This window comes from Haemorhous mexicanus, chromosome 6 (assembly GCF_027477595.1).
Source record: "Haemorhous mexicanus isolate bHaeMex1 chromosome 6, bHaeMex1.pri, whole genome shotgun sequence".
NCBI classification, from domain to species: domain Eukaryota; kingdom Metazoa; phylum Chordata; class Aves; order Passeriformes; family Fringillidae; genus Haemorhous; species Haemorhous mexicanus.
Genome location: NC_082346.1, coordinates 26,037,902 through 26,057,256, shown reverse-complemented (window position 1 = coordinate 26,057,256; position 19,355 = coordinate 26,037,902). Strand labels below are relative to the sequence as shown.

General features: G+C 38.4%; 1 protein-coding gene across 10 annotated transcripts in view; it reads left to right on the top strand.

The window, feature by feature from the left end:
- MADD (MAP kinase activating death domain) overlaps positions 1–19,355 on the top strand; it is a 68,484-nt gene that overhangs the window by 30,228 nt on the left and 18,901 nt on the right. For 7 of the 10 annotated variants that reach the window (XM_059849353.1, XM_059849352.1, XM_059849351.1 and 4 more), the window contains 11 exons: positions 746–847; positions 3,274–3,376; positions 4,417–4,603; positions 4,760–4,910; positions 7,342–7,548; positions 12,362–12,415; positions 15,419–15,516; positions 15,857–15,940; positions 16,393–16,551; positions 18,044–18,152; positions 19,181–19,301. In XM_059849353.1, coding sequence (XP_059705336.1) covers positions 746–847; positions 3,274–3,376; positions 4,417–4,603; positions 4,760–4,910; positions 7,342–7,548; positions 12,362–12,415; positions 15,419–15,516; positions 15,857–15,940; positions 16,393–16,551; positions 18,044–18,152; positions 19,181–19,301 — 1,375 coding nt within the window. Of the gene's footprint in view, positions 1–745; positions 848–2,757; positions 2,818–3,273; positions 3,377–4,416; positions 4,604–4,759; positions 4,911–7,341; positions 7,549–12,361; positions 12,416–15,418; positions 15,517–15,856; positions 15,941–16,392; positions 16,552–18,043; positions 18,153–19,180; positions 19,302–19,355 lie in introns of all 10 variants that reach the window. The other 3 variants (XM_059849355.1, XM_059849349.1, XM_059849356.1) reach the window with 2 other exon arrangements.

Genomic DNA, 19,355 nt, shown 5'->3' with positions numbered 1-19,355 from the left:
CAGTGAAAGAAGTTTGTAGCACTGGGGAAAATATATGAAATATATTTTCTGGTAAGATGACTGTTACTAAAATAAGAATACAAAAAAGCAAAGAACCAAAGAAAATTTAAATGATATGTTGACACTTTAAATTAATAACTTGAAGTGTTAATCAGCTCCTTTATTTAAATGTGATGCTTTCAGGCTGTCTACAGGCTTAAGCTGATGATGGTGCATAATTGTGTCCTTAAGATCTGCCTGTACCAGGAAGAATGTGTGTTTTTTCCTAATAAATTAATAGCTTCTCTTTCAAAGCATGGTTCCATGGCAGATTTACAGTGTTTCACAAGACACAGTGCACAGTCCTCACTTCAGAGTTACATGTTTTGCAGATCTTCTGTCATCCTGTTTTCTCATGTGGCCCAGACATTCATTTGCTCCCAAAACCAGGATTGAACTAGAAGGTAGACCTAAGGTGATGTGATCTAAGTGCAGGAAGACAGGAGGATTTTGCTGTTATATTTCAGCCTCAAAGATCCAATATCAATTATTGTAACACGAATGGTAACACTTATGTTTTTGTACTGTTTAGAATAATCTGATTACAGATGAGGTTGCAATGTAAATGAGGTCATGTTATGGTTGTGAGACTTTTGGGTAATAAAGAAGAACTTAATCATTAAGATCTGAAGTAAGATGGCAAATTACAGGATCTTTGGGTGTGCAGCGAGCAGTAGACATTAATTGTTTTTGTCTTCTGTCATAGGCAGCCTGTACAGAAACCACAGCACAAGTTTCAGTCTGTCCAACTTAGCCCTACCAACCAAAGTTGGGAGAGATAAGAATACTCCCTTTCCCAGCCTGAAAGGTAATAATTTTTCCCTTTGTCTTCTACAGCCTTTTCAGTTCTTTTGACTTGGCAGTCTGAGGTCCTACCCCTAACAGGAATCCTGGGAGTGATGCCTTTTGGTTGTTTGGGTAGTACCTGTGTTAAGGAGCAAGACAGTAAATTGTTATGATATTTCTTAGTCAGTTTTTTTTCCCAACAACTGTTGGGATGGCAGAGTGTCCAGTCTAGGCTGAGTTAACAGATACAAAACAAAACCAACATTCATAGTGTATTTTGTTTAGTTTTATTTTTAAGTACTTAGTGAAAGGAATGGGAACCAAGAGGTATGTCCTGCTTTTGTACTGCCACTACCTTCATGCTTAGCCTTAGGTAATTTATAAGAGTGATGACGCTGCATTTGTAAATGGGGGTAATGCCAACCTCCCATGGAGACTGCAGATTATGTGAGTTTCAAAAGTGTTTATCATCTTTCCAGATTGCTAAATAGAAAATCAGATTACAACCATGCTTTCAGTTCTATGAGAGTCCCTAGCATATGTGCACAATCTTTTCAATCTTTTTTTTCCCAATCTTTCAATCTCCTCTTTGTCTGCAGTGTCATTAGATAACATGTCTGAATGGGCACTAGAGAAATGCCCCTCACAGCATGGGTGTTAGACAGCCTGGTCATCCTTGTACCAAATGTAGTATCACAGGGGTGACTGGTGTCATAGTGTTGAGACCTTTTCAGATGCTACGCAGAGGAGAGGTTTTATTTTGCCTTTTGGGTTATTCTGTCTGATTAGAACTTACTGCTTTTGTTTTAATGTGTTGATTTTTTTTTTTCATTTATTTTTTCCTCCTCATCACTTTTATCGGTAAAGATTACTTTAATCTGGAATTGGGAAGGGATGTGGATGAAGGTTGGTATGATGTTTTGCTGACCTTTGACCTTGTAGAAACAAAGACCAAAAGGTGGATTTTGTGTTTCTGCTTTGGACTTTGTTTTTGAGACAAGTAATCATTCCCTGTGTGTAAAATGAGGAGTAACAGGACTGGTAGGGTGAAAACACTAGCAGAGACTCTGCAGAGCTGTTTTTGACAACCTTTTACCAGTTGGTTATGTTTTTATGTCCAGTTGTACTGGATAAGAAACATGCTTCGTGTCAGGATTATTTCCATGGGTAAACTTAATGACTGATTCCATGCATTGGAAGAAAACAGTGATGGGGTTTGCCATTTCTCATTCATGCTTTGTGCCTCATCTTCTGCACTTTGGTGTTCTTTTCTTGACTATTTTGATCCTGTAGGGCCTTTAATGTTACTGTGCAGATATGAGGATTGGATTTCCATGGAGTAGCTCAGTCTGTTTTATGCATGTGCTAATGTGTGTGAGAGAGTGTGTGTGTGTGTGTTCATTTACAAGTGCATGCTGGCTCACTGGGATTCCCACTGGGCACTTCAGTGGTTTTTAGATGTTTTTGTCTCTGTTGTAGAGATCCAAAGTTGCTGCATTAACTTGTTCTTGCCTAGCGTGTGTTTCTAACTGTAATGGGAAATGATGCTGGGACTTCATTTCATTGCTACTGTTTGACCACTTTCCATCTTCCTTTTTAATTTTTATTTCATGTGCATCCATTGATATTTTTTTCCTTGGTGATGCAGATGGTTTTTGTAGTGCCTTTCAAATACAATATATGCAATAATGTCCTTGAAGATGCAATACACTGGTTCCACAATGCCAAATTTCAAGTCAACCACTATCTCTTAAGATAAGTTATTCTGGCCCTTGTGGTCTTGGGCTTTCAAACATCCTTCCTGCTCTAGTGTCATTTGGGTTTTATTTTGAGGGAGGGCTGGGAAGAACCTGGTAGTTGGATTCTTTTGCTGCTGACAGTGGGGAGTGTAGATATTTCAGTACACTACTAATTGTATATTTTGTGTCCCAGTATTTGGGTTAAATACTATAATGGAGATTATTACTGAAGCTGGCCCAGTAAGCAATGAAGGTGGGTTCCCTACAGCATGAGCTGTGCATGATGTAACAATTTCCAGCATTCCCTGTGCCTGACTTCGGGCTACCTTTCTCGCTGGGTAACCAGTACCATATGATCTATACTAGTCACCCTCAATGCATTATGCTTTTACATATAGTGACTAATTTGAAGATGGTTCTTGTTGTGGAACTGCATGCAGAGCAGCCAAACTTTTCCTGCCTCTCACCTCCTGCTCCCATTACCATCTCTTTTTCTCTCTGCATTACTCCCATTACTGTTTTCTGCCGATGTGTGATGCTAGAATATGATATATGCTGCTGCTTTTTTGGAGTTTCCATTTTGTTTGAAGTCTGTTTCCTGTAATTCGAATAGGTGTGTTAGCCAACTTTAGTGTTGCTTGTTACTGTCCTGGGATCAGTTTGTTTTCTTCCCCCCTTTTCCTCTCCTTCTGTTTTGTCGCCTCTTTAGGAAACAGACGGGCCCTTGTTGATCAGAAGTCTTCAGTCATAAAGCACAGTCCAACAGTGAAAAGAGAATCTCCATCACCTCAGGGACGATCTAGCAATTCCAGGTAATATTTTTTTCCTGCTTTTCAAGTATACAGTGTAGTTAGAGTGGCCTCATACCTGTCCAATGTTTTCTGAGAAGTCTAGCTTTTGAAAACTAAATAGTACTTTTCTGTTGCCCTAAACCTGGACATGTTATTGTCTAAGAAGATTTGGTACGGATGTCTTACAGTTAATAGTGCACATGCTTATTTTTCTGTGCTCCAAAATGTATCCTTCTGTCTGAGATCCAAAGTGTTCCAGGTTTCTACTTTAACTCAGTAGTGATTCTTTGTAGTTGAGTGTTCTGAGCAAGGTGATCTAGCCCATTGGAGTTTTAATGCACCATGCAGGGGGATCATCTGAGTCCAACGAAGAAGTTTGATTCCATAAATTCATGTGAAGTGCTTTTCTTAGCCTTGGGAAGGGACTCAGAATGGTGCAAGTAAACATTGCCTGACCTGTGTCTGTGCTTTCTCCTCCCTTTCTTATGTAGCAGTCATGGGTAGAGTGAATTTATTTTGACCTACTGGGTTTGGGGAACAAGTAAGAGCAATAACTGCAGTTCAGACTGGGGAATGCAGCAGGTTGCACAGGAATACCTTTCCCTCTGTGGCAAAAGAAGCTAAGCAAACATGTGCCACACAAAACATGTGCCAAGGCTGCTGCAGTAATGCATGCATTAGTAGTGCTTCACTTCCTCTTCTAAAGAAAGCCTGCAGCTCAGATGTGGAAGCTGTGGAAGAAGGTTGAGGCATAAAGGATTCCTATGGATTCTGAGGGGTGCTGTGAAAGTGAAGGGTAGAGTGGTACCTAGAGGAGCCAGAGAAAAGCCTGATTATGGATTTTTACAGGAAATAAAGGATAAAAGAAAGTATTTGATACTACACCTATGGAACAGAGCTTGACCTTAGTGCAGTTACATTAGCAGCAGACAGCGCTACATGTCAATACTGTTGATAGGGGAAGTACTTCTCTGTCTGCCCTGGCCATAGCTCTCTTCCTATGCAAGGCAAAGTAAGCAGAGGTTAACTAACTTTTGCCTGCTTTCTCTTAAATGTATCAGTGAGAACCAGCAGTTCCTGAAGGAGGTGGTACATAATGTTCTTGATGGGCAAGGCGTTGGCTGGCTGAACATGAAGAGAGTCCGACGCCTGCTGGAGAGTGAGCAGCTCCGTGTCTTTGTGCTGAGCAAGCTGAATCGCACCATCCAGTCCGAGGAGGACGCTCGACAGGATGTCATACAGGACGTGGTCAGTGCTGCACTCAGCAGGGTGTCTGCTGAGGCTCAGTTCACAGGAAGTTTTTGTCAATTGTGAAAAGCTGGTTATGGTTATGGCAGTTTGAGAATTTATGTTCTTGACTTTCTCACTTCTGAAACAGCAGCACTAATGGGGCTTTCATTGCAGGAGATCAGCCGCAAGGTTTATAAAGGCATGTTGGACCTGCTGAAGTGCACTGTGTTGAGCCTGGAGCAGTCATATGCAAATGCTGGCCTGGGAGGCATGGCCAGTGTTTTTGGCCTGCTAGAGATAGCACATACTCACTACTATAATAAAGGTAAGAAAAGTGTTCATGAACCAAACAAGATTGGGAAGGTAGCTGGTTTTGTGCCTTTTGATATTTCAGGGCTTTTTCAATGCTTCCAAAATAGTGAGAATTGTACTATTGTTACTAAAGCCTTCTAAAGCTTGAAGCCTGTTTTGTGTTTCTGACACACGTGTTACTGGACCAAAACAAAATAATAATACTGATAATAATTGAAAATAATTGAAAATGGAAACACTGCAGTAAGATACAAAACCTGGCACTTCTACAGCTGAAGTGGAAAGTCTGGGAATGGGGACCTTCAGCTGAAACTGTCCCAGCCACAGTCTTGAAAAGTTGTTGCAGACAACCTCAGTAGGGAGGGAGATACTTGTAATGTGAAACCATACATGACTTAGGTCTCACCAACCACATTGCACTACACAATTATTCTCATACAACTAAATACTCTTAGAGAAGAAAGTCTGAAAGCATTTCTTTATTTTTTCAGCTGTTTCTTAAGAATCTGATTCTTAATGCTAAACAAGAAAATGCATCTAAGGAAGAAAGCAAAAGATGACAAAAAGATAAATCTCTGCTTAGTATATGACTTTTCTGTAATCTCAGATGATGAAAAGTTACTTATTTCATTGTAGCAGAGGAGTAGCACTTCTAAACCCTTTATAGTTGGTGTACTGGGTCTTGTATCAGGGATTTTTTAATGAGTTGGCTTTGATACACCCCGTGCTCCTTTCCAGTCATTGTTGGGGCGCTGAGGAAGGTAAGGAAGGCTGTGCTAGTGCCCGTGGAGAATGGGCTGATGTTGGTAATTACAAGCTTTTAGTCTGACACTGATTTCTAAGAAAAATGGGAGTGGCTGATGTAAAACTATGTAGTTTTGGAGTGAAGACCAAATAGCATGATTTGATGGTAAGTAGAGTTTTCCCGGTAAACTAATTGTGGTCATGACAGAAAAAATTTGGTGCAAACTTTTAAAGACTCTTCTCAACTTTTAAAGAGTCTTCTCATTATTGCATAACATCTTAATTTGTAGTCAAATTTTAGCTATTTAGTATGTTTTACTTGTTTTCAATTAGTTAAAATTAGTATTTATTTCTAGAAATGTTTTACAGAGATTAGTCCTTATGTTGATATTATTTAACATATAGGAATAGACTAGTAATCCTATGGGACATGATGGATATAGCTTATTGTCTAGAGGAAGCTAAGTCTTAAAGCATGGTTGTGATTAGGTTATTATAACGTGTGGTTATTATAACCGCATTATAACGTTATTATAATGTGGTCAAACTAAGGACTTGTTTTTAGGAACAAGGATAGTTGGCAATAATACTAGCATTGGGAGGTAATTATCCTTGGAAGCAGTCTCCTTCTGCTGTACGTGAACTTCCTACTATTTACTGTGTCTGTAAAAACTGGGAAGGGGGGCACTGTGTATCTGTGAATGCACATTTGGAATGCAGCTACTGTATAGTATCTTGATGTATCAGTAACAAGACCCACAGCTAAGGTAGTGATCCCACTTCTGGTATTCCCATCTTGCAAAGTTGAGGAGGTTTCTGAAAGATCTGCAAGGAATTGGGAAAACACTTTAGCTCTGAAGGAAGGAAGTGCTCAGTCTGTTGAGTTTTAGGTGCTGATTCTTTTCAATTACTATCTAAATGGAAAGGTTTTACTGATAGCAGAATCTTAAATCCACAGAACAAAGGTATCACAAGATCTAGTGGTATGGCAGATGTAGGTAAAAGGAAGTGAAGTTTTGACGATTAGATTCATCAGGTTTTGATGTAGTTTGTGCGGGAAGCTCTTTATGGAAAACCTGGTTTTAATTATTCTTTTCTGAAGGTTTTGCTGTAGTTCAAACTGTGGGGTTTGATACAGAGAAATAGTCCAAACTGCCTTTAGGGACGTATGGTTGTAGGAAGTCTCAGAGATTGATGAAAGAGCTATAGCTGATTGGTATTTTGGGGGATTTTTTTTCCCTGAGGTTTCATTTAGTGTTAGCCGTGAAACTGATTGCATTTGCCATTTTTGCACTGTGAGTGGAACTTACTTATCTTGTACAAATTGTATTCTTGGTAGTTTATGCAGAGTTGTTTAATTTGTCACAGTTTGGCAGAGGAGATGCTGCAGTTACTGTGTCAGAGAACATTCTTAGGTTTCAGATATACAGAAATGAGATACTTGAGTATCCCTAAAACAGTACTCTGGCTTTCTCCTCTACTGTTTCCACCAGTGTGTCAGACTATCATCAAGCCATGTTGGCCTATGGGAACAAATGTGGCACTGAGCTGTTTCAGTGCCAGGCTTAATGATTTAGGTGAGACCATCTGTCTCATCTTTCTTCTCCTGCTCTCATTTTCTTTTTCCTTAGGTCTCTTTCTATTTGTTTGTTTGTTTGTTTGTTTGTTTGTTTTCTCAATACTGTTCTTTTAATTTAAAGAACCAGAAAAGAGAAAACGAAGTCCTACAGATGGATCTGTCACTCCAGTTGGCAAGGATCCTGCATCATCCCCAAGAGTGGAGCCAAAACCTGCCATGCAGCTGCCGGTACCTCAGCTAATGCCAAAGCCACCGAGCCCTGCAGGCAAAGGGCCAAGGGAGTTTGACACAAGAAGTCTAAAGGAAGAAAATTTTATTGCTTCCATTGGTGTGTATTGAGGTGCATGTGAAGTGCGGGGGGGGACTTCTGGTTTGGCATTAGGTTCTATTTGCATTCTCTCCATTTTAACACACTGCATTGCTACTGTAACATGCTTCATTTACACCTTGAATCACAAGGAACAATCATATGTGTTTTCACCCTACTCTTGGATAAACTATCCACTGCAATTTTCTCCCAGAAGCTGTCTAATCTTAATTGTTTCTATATTTCATTACACCTTGAACAGCCTTATTTTTGGTTCTGTGATTGCTGTTTTCAAGCAACAGGAAATGGCAAAAGAGGAACAGGGACAGCAGGACTTCAGAAAGGGCAGCTGTGGAAGGGAAACATGAAACAAAGGTTTTCTGTCATTGCTGGCTACCTATGAATTATGTAGATTGTATCCTGATGTAGTGGGATCCAAAATCTGCTGTTTGTTAACAACAAAATTTCCAAAAAGATTTTAGTTATAGTGTTACAGTTTCAGTGAGCAGGACTGATGGATTTTCCTTCTGTGCAATAGCAAATAGAATGTGTGTTCTTGTAAACAGCATCTGCTAGGCTAGTCACTGGAGATTTTCCTGTCTTACTCTTAGATGCCCTAGCTTTTCCCTATGTCATGGGAAAAAGTTTGAAATAGGGCTTTCAGAACTGTTTTATTTAAAAAGGGCTTTACAGACTTTTTTGGTGGAGGAGAAAGAAAAAAATTCCTTTGGCTGGATCCTCTGGGCTGTGGGTTGTAAACATGAGAAGTACCATCAGCATATGAGAAATTTTTTCTCAACTGCGAAAATATGTCATGTTAAATTATAGACATTGCTTCTTGCAGCCTGTTTAAAATAACATTTTCATGGAATCAGTGTGTGAAAGATTAATCTTCTGAAAGTGTGGTGCTGTGAGGATTTGTATGTAGTTTGTGCCATAAGACAAGGGAATGTGTGTGTTGGGCAGCCAAGTGACTGGAGTACAGACATGCATTCTTATACACACATAATAACTGCAGGCTGGGTGCTGTCGAGTCCTGAACTGATACTGAACCCCTCTGACTTGATTGGCTTTCTGTTTAAAGAGGTAATCTCTGGAGGCAATTGCTCAGAAACTAGTCTTGCACTCTATTTGAAAAGCTGTCAGGAAGCTGAAAGAGTTGCAGATTCAGATGTCCTGCATTTCAGTTAGTTGTTTGGTTTGCTCTGGGTGCTTCATCACTTTTCTGTAGAAGAGAAAAAGGAAAGTATGCTTCTAGCACAACTAAGAATAAACCGAGCTCTAGGACAGCGTTCTTTTAAAGAATGAAGGGAGATCTTTTGATGAGATTGCTAAGACTGCTTCTTTCCCTTTGATGAAATGAAAGCCTCATAGAAATGGAAATCACAGACATCAGATAGTTCCTGTTTGTGAAGCATCATAAGAAGTGCTTTTCAAAAGAAGTGCTATGCAATATGCCATGTTAGCTACTGTTGCCAGAATATAAACCTTAAACAATTCACAGTCTTCAAGGACAGACAAAGGTACATTCTCATTGATGGTTCTGATGCTATGATGGTTTTCACTTGTCTTTTATGGAGCTAAATTACAAGAAGAATATGGTTTTACCTAGACTGACCAAAGTTCAAAAGGCTTGAATGTTTTTCCTGAAGCCTTTTTTTCTATCTGCTTTTGTCTTTTACCACAAAACATCAACTGGTATGCAAGTCACTTTTTAGGAAATTGCTGTAAAAATAGTGTAGTCTCCATGTTCATCTGACTTGTGTGATCTAGAAGTAAAAGGTGTTTCTCTTGTGTTGCAGAGAGGTAATTTAAAGCTGCTTGCCTATTATACTTCCTTTATATTCTGTCATAGAAACTTCAGAACAAGACGGCTTCGGATATACAGGACTGGCGTTAGTCACAGCTTAGCTGTGAAATGCAGGTGTTCTCATTCAAATGAATTTATTTAGGGAAGAGAATTTGGTAAACATTTACATCTTTCTGAAATAACAACGTATTTGTAAGTAGTTCCATTTAAACACGGGGAAAAAAGTGGTTTTTTGAGAAGATGATCCAACACTAGGACAACTAGAACAATTAAGTTGCTTGGAAAGGTGGTGGATTCTCCATCTGTGGAGAAAGTGAATACCTCAATGGACATGGTCCTGTGGCAAGCAGCTTTAGTTGATCTTTCTTTAAGCAGGGAGGTTGGACTAGATGATGTCCTTGGATCCCTTTGAACTTCAGCAGTTCTGTGATTCTGTGAAGTTTGGAAGGTACTTATGGCCTTAGGTTGCAAATATGTAAATACAACTTTGAATTAAACTCTTGGTATTGTATAGATGAACTGCAAATTGGACTTCTACCTTTTTTACCTAGATACAGGAAGAAATACTAGAATGAGAAGTTTTCAGAAGCATGGAGCAAAATAATGCACAGCTCTGTTTGCAGTAGTCATATGTAAAGTGTATGTTAGTATGGTGATTAAACTGCATCTCAAATCTAGAGCTGAGTCTATGGTAGCTGAATCTGTGGAGTTTTCTGGTACTACAGGAACAATGGCCATAAAGTTCACAGGGTTTTCTATTTCTGAGGTGGAGTAGGATGGATTTTTACCATCTGAGCTTTGATCTTGACTGTGCTTGATACCTAATTCCTACCTAGAAAATTCATTGTGAAGATGATGCTTCTGACACTCACCAGTTGCTCACTTCTGGGGTTCTTGTTTTCCAGGGTTTATCACCTGTAGTGTAGGTCTTTTTGTTAATACACTGGTGACTTTTAAATTGATAGTTAATTAATTTACCCTTTTATGTTAGTGATAAGTTTGGTTTATTGCATACTTTCTATAAATGTTAATGAAAATGTCAGTACTTACTGAAGTTTCCATTACTAGTATTTAATAATTGTTTAATCTGGTCAGATCACTTTATTTTGGCTGTTTTTTTTAAACAGAAAAGATTGTGCTACATACTCCAAACACATCTGGTCCTTTTTGGAACTGCTGTCCTGTTTAGTTCAGGGTCATGTAACAAAGCCATGGGTGTAGTATTTTATGCCCTGTGAGTTTATTTGAAGTTTTGTTTTTCTTCTTTGACTAAGTAATTGAGAGTAAAATCTAGTCTGTTTTTAATGTACTAGCACATACTCTACACTAAATTAACAGACAAGTCAGCCAAAAGTAAGTTAATGGCAGGTGTTGTAGCTTTCAGACTGGTGATTTTTAAAGTAAAGCTATATAGACTGAGCATGGAAGAGGCCAGATGTTTTCAAAGCCCTTTAACAAACAAATTCAATCCATCCTAGAGATTGTTATCTCTGTCAGTGTATGCTCAGCTTGATGAGCCTGTAGGATGCTGTTTGGATCCCTCAGCAATTTTATCCATCTGTCTATTTATGAAAGTTGAAGGCACATCCATCAATCATGAAGCAGATCTAGAAACTGGTAGGTTAGAAGCCATCTTTCTAGCTTTTTCTACCTTGTTTTTCATAATACTTTGGAGCCTTCCTCCACAGTTGTAATCTATCCTTTTTAATTTTTTTTTCCGGTGGACATTTTGCTCAATAGAACTTATTTAGAGCTTGTCTTGCCCTTATTTCTGCTATTTGCAGGGTAGAATGGGTTTCTAACACACTTAAGTGACCTTTCAGTTGCACAGGAAGTTTTCTTAAAGAGCAGAAAAAGAACATTTTACTTCTTTTTCCTTCCCTTTGCCACTTTTCTAAGAGGATCTTCCTCTGTAGTGTCTCCAATGTTAATGGTGCTAGTGAGAGAGGACGGTGCCTAACACTTGGAGTCAGCTCACCATGTCAGCTTGTAATGTTTCCTTTGGCCAAAGGGCCAGTGCCTGGAATGATCTGATGTTTCTGAGCAGAAAAGGTGACTGCATTTCAGAGAGTTGAACAATGTGAATGATAGAAAAGTGTAAGTGCCTCATCACTGTTTTGTCCCAGGGCTGAGTTTCAAATTCAGTTTTAAGAAAACTTCACACTGTTTTGCTGGTCTGTGCATTGTATATTCTCCTATGAATTTGTAGACTTGATTAGAGTGCTGCGACTTTTAGTTTTGGAAGTTGGAGTGAAGCATGTCTGATATCTTGCTCATTTTAGTTCTTCATCATTTTCTATTCTCTATACCCTGATAGGAGCAAGTGGATGCAGAGAAGTTCAGCTTTTCACATATAGGACAGGTTCATAGGCAGAGCCAGGCATTTATTGAGAATGTTGTCAGGTCAAAAATAACTTGTAAACTTTGTGATAATATGTAAGACATCATATTGATTAAATGTTGTGTTAACCTACACTTTAATAGTTTTGGAATTGCTGCTGTTGTTTTTTGTGTCTTTCTCCTTTCAGTGATATAAACTAGAGACATTAAAATGTTTCCATTAATTAGAGCTTCTGTGATGCCTGCGTTTTAGAGAAGTAAATAGCTGACAGTCTTAAATCCCTTTCTTAGTAAAGGTGATTAATTATTTGTTCCTAAGAGCTGTTTTTCCTTAGTTGATTAACTGCTGTCAAAGTGGGGCCCGTGGAGGGGAGGGGGGATGCACCACCACTGTATGAAGTCATCTCTAATGTTTGAATACTGTTACTAAGAGATGATGCAGTGCTCAATACCTAATATTGATTTCTTTTAAACTGGTGTTAATTAACCCTTCACTCAGTAGTTGTCATAAGATTCTTCCTTTTTTCCCTTTTTTTTCCTATTTTTTTTTGTTTTGTTTTGTTTTTGTTTTTTTGAGGTGAAGGGGTGGGGTTTTTTGTTTGAAACTTTTTTCCCCATTTTCACCTGTCTGACCAGCTGCTGACTCTTTCTCTTTCTCTCCTGCTTTCAATGCATCTTGAGTAGAATTGTGGAACAAGCACCAGGAAGTGAAAAAGCAAAAATCTTTGGAAAAAACGAGTAAGGAAATTTAAAAAAATGTAGAAACTGACTCCTCCAGCCTCCCCATAACTGCCAACTCCCCAGGTGCAGGGTGAGCTTGCATCTCTGGCACACAGATTTTATACTCACAAGAACGAAATCTATCAAGAAAGTCTCCATTAAAGGACCAAACAGATCTATTTGCCCTGAGGAAATGATGTTCAAATGTCTCTTCTTTTGTTTTTTTTTTTTCCCTTTTTTCCTTCCCCAATTGTTGCCTTCAAAGAAGAGGAAGTAGGTGTTCTGCATCCTCACCAATAAAATTAATATGGAAGACTTTTAAGATACTCCGTCTCCTTCCTTAAAAGTTAAAACTTTTTAAACAAGTTGTTGACATGGATATATTGGTTGATTAACTGTTACTGGAATGAAGAATTCCTGTTTGTCCAAACCATGGGATGGTGAATTTTGTTAACTGCCATCAACTATGAACAGTCAGTCTGCAACAAGAAATACTTCTGAGGGGGAGAGAGAAGGTGTATGTGAATAATTGTATTTAGTGATGACTTCTAGAAAATAGCCTCATAATAAGGAATCAACCTGATTTTGTTTTTCATATCCCTTGGTAAAGAAGGAGTGAAATTTGAGGCTGTGGCAGAGTCTAAATAATAGTCTAAATCTACACAAATCTGAACATCTGTTGAAATATGATAATGAATAAAATTTTGAATATGTATACTCTGCAGGTGCAATACCAGGTTTTGCTCTTTTGGTTGTCACTGTTGTAAATAGGGACATATGACTTAAGGGCAACAGGCAATTTATAACAACCATGCTGTGGTAGGTGTTTCCTAACCATAAGCTTAGTTTGTACTTTGTAGAGCTGATGCTACCTATTTTACTGACTGAAAATTGGGAAGGATTAATAGCTGAGATTAATGAGTGAAGATTCCTAACATTCTGACAGGCCTGAATTTGCTTCCATTAGTTTTAGGCACCTCACTCAGTTAAATACTTCTGTTAAGTACAAATTAGCATGTGGAGTTAGCTCAGGGAGGATGGGGTGACTGGAGCACCTCTGCAGCACAGCTTACTGTACTTCAGTTGTGAATTGCTACCTGCTGGGGAAGGAGTGTGTGAGACACACAGCACATGCACACACCTGCTCTCCCAAACTGAGCCTGTCAGGTAGGTGCCTATGTTGGGAGGGATAAATGGAAGTTTTAGTGTTCCATGTGTATTAGACATATGGCTCCATAAAGAAGGGAAAGGGAGGTTTTTAAGTGCTTGTAAAGTGACAGTGACAACAATATAGTTGTAGCTGTTGTGCTCCTTAAACTCAGTTACAGGCCTCAAATATCTGAAACTGCTTCAGTCAATTTCAATTCCTTTAAAAGTCAAACTGCCAGAAACATATCTGAATTATGAACACATAAATTGCTTAAAACACACAGCTGAAATTTTGTGTTATTGCTGCAGTAATGGGATGTAAAACTTTTGGCTGTATCAGAACTAGAAATGATGACCACTTGAATGAGTGGTTATAGACTTCTAGAAGTGACCTATGTGCATTTCAGTGGAAAATAATATTCCAAATTCTTAGAAAATATATTTTTAGTTATTTTTCTTCATAAATTCTGTTTATGCTTTCTCTTTCTTAGAATCTTTGAGGAGTTGATTTACAGTAACTAAGGCATTTGGGTCTAGAGGCAAAATGCTATAGCAAATGAAGAATGCCTTCATTTCACAGGAAGAATTGGTAGTTGAGTAGTAAGCTAGCATGGTCCGCACAGCCCGCTTATGGCTTTGCTGTTCATGAGTTTACATATCATCTCAAACTCACTCCCACAAATCTTTGTATATTATCCTTCTCTCTCTCTCTCTCTCCTCCCGTCCCTTTTTCTTTCCTTTTCACTATCTTAACCTCTCTAATATTACATATGATACAAACATGTTCATAATTCCCAGGTTGTTGTGATCAGTAGTTACATAGGTAGTGGCATTGTTTGTTTAGAGATACTGGCTATAGATATGGGTATATAATACAAATATTCCAGCAGCTGATCATATCTTCCTGTTACTGAATAGTTGGCAGATATGGCTATGGCAGCTATATTGCATTCAGTCTCTTCCCCTTTCTGAGAGTATTAACATTCTGTGTACAGCCTATAACACACTCTTTTCTTGCATTGTTATTAACTTCATTCAGTGCTTATTCAAATTTCTTTTCAGGCTCTACCTCTCCATCATTCTCTTTTATTTCTGCCATCTCATCTGAGGTCCATAGATGATATGATTCTAGAAGTGCATGGGAAATTGAACATAAAGCTCTTTATCCTTTCTTTTCCTTTTTTTTTTTTGGATTGTTGGGTTAATGAATGCATGACTTAAAAGCTTGCTGATTTCCTCTCTCTCTCCTACCTATGTGATTGCCAACTCTGGAGAGCCATTTGTAAATGTTGTGAAGTACAGCATCATACAATTTTAATCTTTTAAAATCTTACCGGCTAACACCAATTGTCACTGTTTGTTTTCTTGTCTTGTGTTGCCTGATTTTTGCCTAGATAGTTGCAGTGGGCAACCAAAAAACTCAGTCCAGGACTTTGAGCAATTTAGCTGTTCAAAAAAGGATTCTGACTTATAAGTAAATAGGTATTCTTTTTTTATTACCAAGAATTAAAGGAAGTGGCTTCCTAGAGTTGAATGTCAACTGCTCTGCATGTGTTATTATAACTGGAAGCTACTTGACTGTTGTCTGTCCTCTTATCTCTCTTGAATGGCTAAGAAAGCTACTGTTTAATTATAATCACTCCAGGACTTTGGAATATTTGAAATTCAAACTAATGTTTGAAGATGAGCAGATATGTTCTGCTGGCCTTGTTGTTTTCAGTACCAAGGAATAATAAAAAATGCATTAAAAATCAAAGAAGTGAGAAAGCAAATCTGTTTTCTTGGTACTGTTCCTGCTTCTAGTCTGTCATCTGCTTTCTCCTATGCTGTTTTTTCTTGATACAGTAATTATTTACTCTTTCCTTTGTTCAGGACCAGAAGGTGTGAAACAGTTGGATTTGGGAGAAACAGATGAGAAGAAATCCCAAATCAGTGCAGACAGTGGCCTCAGTTTGGCCTCAGGTTCTCAGGTCAGTGGCTCCTATGCTTGCTTTATTTATGTGGTAAGAGACAGGGTTCTTCTATTCACTGCTTCATTATGGGAAGACTTCTAGGGTTTGAGTATTCTTGAGAGGCTCATTTGGTAAAATTTCTTTGCCCCTTTCTCTAGGGCTTTGATCTTTGTAAACTCAATTACAGGACACCATGGTTTTTTTGAGACTCAGACAGTAGTTTCTATTTGATTGGCTAAATAAACTAAGGAAGCATAAGGCATGGGATTCAAGAGCCCAGAAGAATGGGAAGTGATGTTCTCTCCTTATGGTAAAAACTAATGTGACTCTTCTTGTCCTTTATATGTTTTGACTGCAGAAGAGTGATTTTGACTCTATTCCCAGTGGAGGACCAACAGTTATGGTCCGAAGTACAAGCCAGGATTCTGAAGTCAGCACTGTGGTAGGATATGCCCAGAGTGAAATCTGGATGTGACTGACTGCTTGTTAAAGTGGGCAAGGGCATTTTGTGCCTACATTTTGTGTGGTGTGGCAGCATAGTGTCACACATGCATCATGTACTCTGTGAGTTCTCTCTCCAGAGCCTCTGAGTGGGTAGCAAGCAAGCATGTGTGCCAGAACATACATAGTGCTTGCTTTATGAGCACATTACAGCCTTCATATATGCTGCTTGTTGCTGCTACATATTCTTACATATTGGTGTATGTATGGAACTAGTGCATTGCAACAATTCTGTAAATATGTCTTAGTTTTATATAAACTATCTATAAAAAAATAGAAGTTTCAAAAGGTAACCTGAGTGCAAAAAAGGCAGATTGTTTGATGCATTGAAAATAAGAGCAAATTCTCTGGTGTATTATCTCTTGAAGGTAATTGCTTTCTTTTTCTCCACAGGTTAGTAACAGTTCTGGAGAGACATTGGGAGCAGACAGTGACTTGAGTAGCAATGCTGGTGATGGCCCAAGTGTGGAAAATGGTGGCAATTTAGCAGGATCCAGAGGCACTGTGTCAGACAGTGAAATTGAGACAAACTCTGCTACTAGCTCTATCTTTGTAAGGGCATTGCAGATTTCTTTTTATTTTTTTAAATTAGATCTCGTACAGTAATATTTCAATGTGTGTGCATAGATGCAGTAGGATCTCTGATTCAGTTCTAAGGATTAATCAGCAATGGCTTACAATATTACAATGTCCAAGATGTAGTTTTTTCTGGATCCACATACCTTTCTTCATTTCCTGTGCCATAAATGGTTTTTTGAAAGTAGTAGATTCAGTCTTGCACCACTTTAGAGACTCTAGTAATGTTTAATATTAATTCAATTTTTCTCTTAACCAAATGGACATTTGGTGGGCATTATTCATCCTTAACTAAAAGGAAAATTCCCTGTTTCTTGGGAGAAGCTGCTTGGTAGAGTAAAGGAGTGATCCGTTTTGGTTTTAGCAGCTGTTCTGTTTCTATTCTAAATTATTCTAAATTATAAATTTCTAAAGTATTACTTTAGTCCTATATGAAGTGTAGGCATAACTTTCAAATATATTTGTCTAGTTGGAAGATTTGTATGCAGTAAAACCCAAATAATTTGTGAGCACTTTGTTTTGTAAAGTCCATGATTATTGTGTATAACCTCTAATATACATCTAATATACATATACATACCAAGAAAATAATGATACATTTGATTTGGCTAAATCAGGCTCTCAGCAAAATAAGAAAACTTGCAGTGCCTTAAGATTGGCCTCACTGTGTTCATTATTTGTAATCCTGATAAGTAGAAGCCTTTACAGGGCTTCTACTTTTAATGTTAAAAAACAAACAAAACCATTGTGTTTCATGCCAGATTTCTACAAAAAGCATGAAAATGATTTAACCACATCTGCTTCCATAGTTGCAAGTGGGTGTCCTCTCAGTTACTGAAGAGTCAGATTTTTTTAAAATATTTACTTTTCTGTGTTTTTGTACTAAACTATATAGAACAGAACTAAATAGAAATGAAATAGAATTCTAAGAAACCTTGCAAGAGATTTAGAGTAAAGATGATGGGTGTATATGATGTGCAATGAATTCAAATATTGCACCATAGTTTACCTGTGGTAGAGAAATAAATGGGCCAGCTTTGTTGTCACAGTTCCTGCTGGCTGGTTGTCCCAGCTTTCATTCTTCAGGGCAGATGAGATATAATTATTTGCTTAATGTCACACCTTTATGAATGCATAAGTGTGAAATATGGGGGATGACAGAAGAGGTTCTTCCCTTCAGTCTGGGGCTTGCATTTTTGTTTTGCCTCAGTTTTCCTTCAGGTAGGCACTGTGCCTCCTGTGTGTTTTGATGTCCGTGTTTGTCTCTCTTTGATTTTTCTTTGGCTGACTCTGGATGTTTAAGTGTATTACGCTGCTCTTTGAACAAAACAATTGTTTTGTGAATGTTTGCAGGAGAAGCTTTTTTGAAGTATAGCTTGCAAACTTGTGTCTGTTAAACCCAGCAGCACAAGAGAGAGCCCTACAGGGTGAAGAGTTAAATTGCCAATATCTGTTGTATTTTTTTCAGGCCAAGTCTCACAACCTGAAGCAGAGTGTGAAGGATAGCAAAGGGAGCACTCCAGGGAGAGGTCCAGAGGATGGGAACCAACGTGTCTATCTGTATGAAGGACTTTTGGGTAAGCTACCTTTTTTTTGTGGGGTGGGAATCTTTCAGGTTGAAGTTCAGATGAAATAATTTCTAGGACAGACTGGAATTTTCGCTTCCCCTGACACTGTTTTTAATGTCTAACTGTTGTCCACGCTGATAGGATAGGAAGGCACATCAGACCATTCAGAGTGAAGCCAAAGTTTTGCTGGGGCATTGAGTAAGTGAGGAGATTGGTGCGAGTGGTGTAGTTTGCATAAAATTGAGGAGATTGGTGCGAGTGGTGTAGTTTGCATAAAATTAAATCTGTCCAAGTCTTTTGCTCTTCTTGGATACGAATTCTTTAAACAGTGTGAAGAAGCAGTGAAGGAAGTTAGCTATGTGTGGAAGGCTAAAATATATCACTGATCTTGAAAAAAGATCATTCAGCTTAAGTCACTGAACAGAGGGCTAAACTCAGAATACTAAAGGGCTTCAAGTATCTCCCTTGAATTAGGAGTACATTGGCTATTGTGTATTTTGTCTGGACTTGCTGTTAATCAAAAGCTCTCTCTTCCTGTGTTTTTCATCCTTCCCATTTATCGTTCCTACCTGCTTGGAATGGTGCAGGTAGGGATAAAGGATCTGTCTGGGACCAGTTAGAGGATGCTGCAATGGAAACCTTCTCTCTGAGTAATAATCTTATCTTTCCACTTCTCTGTGTGTTTGCTGTGATCTGTGTCTGTGTGAGATAGTCCTGTTTCTTTGGGGCAGTGTTAACAGTTTATGGAAGAAGATATACTCCTTAAAGAATAGAGATGAGAAGTACTTTACTGTAAGGGATTAAAAATATTGTGCCATTAATTAGAATGAGAGATTTGTCTTGTCTTTTCTTTTACACTTTTATTCAGTTGTGATATTGCTTGTGGTTTACCAGTAACCTTTTTTTTTTTTAAATATAGTTTCATTGTGTGTTGGCTTATGGTATTTTCAAGGAGTGGAAATGAACAGGAATTAATCATAAAGTATCTAACTGGAATAAACAGAATAAATGCTCCATTTTTTTTATACATTGCATAGGCAAAGAGCGTTCCACTTTGTGGGACCAGATGCAGTTCTGGGAAGATGCTTTCTTGGATGCTGTGATGTTAGAGAGAGAAGGAATGGGGATGGACCAGGGACCTCAGGAGATGATTGACAGGTAAATTCTTTAGTAGACCTTTTTCCTCCTCATTGTTTCACCTGGTGCTGAAAT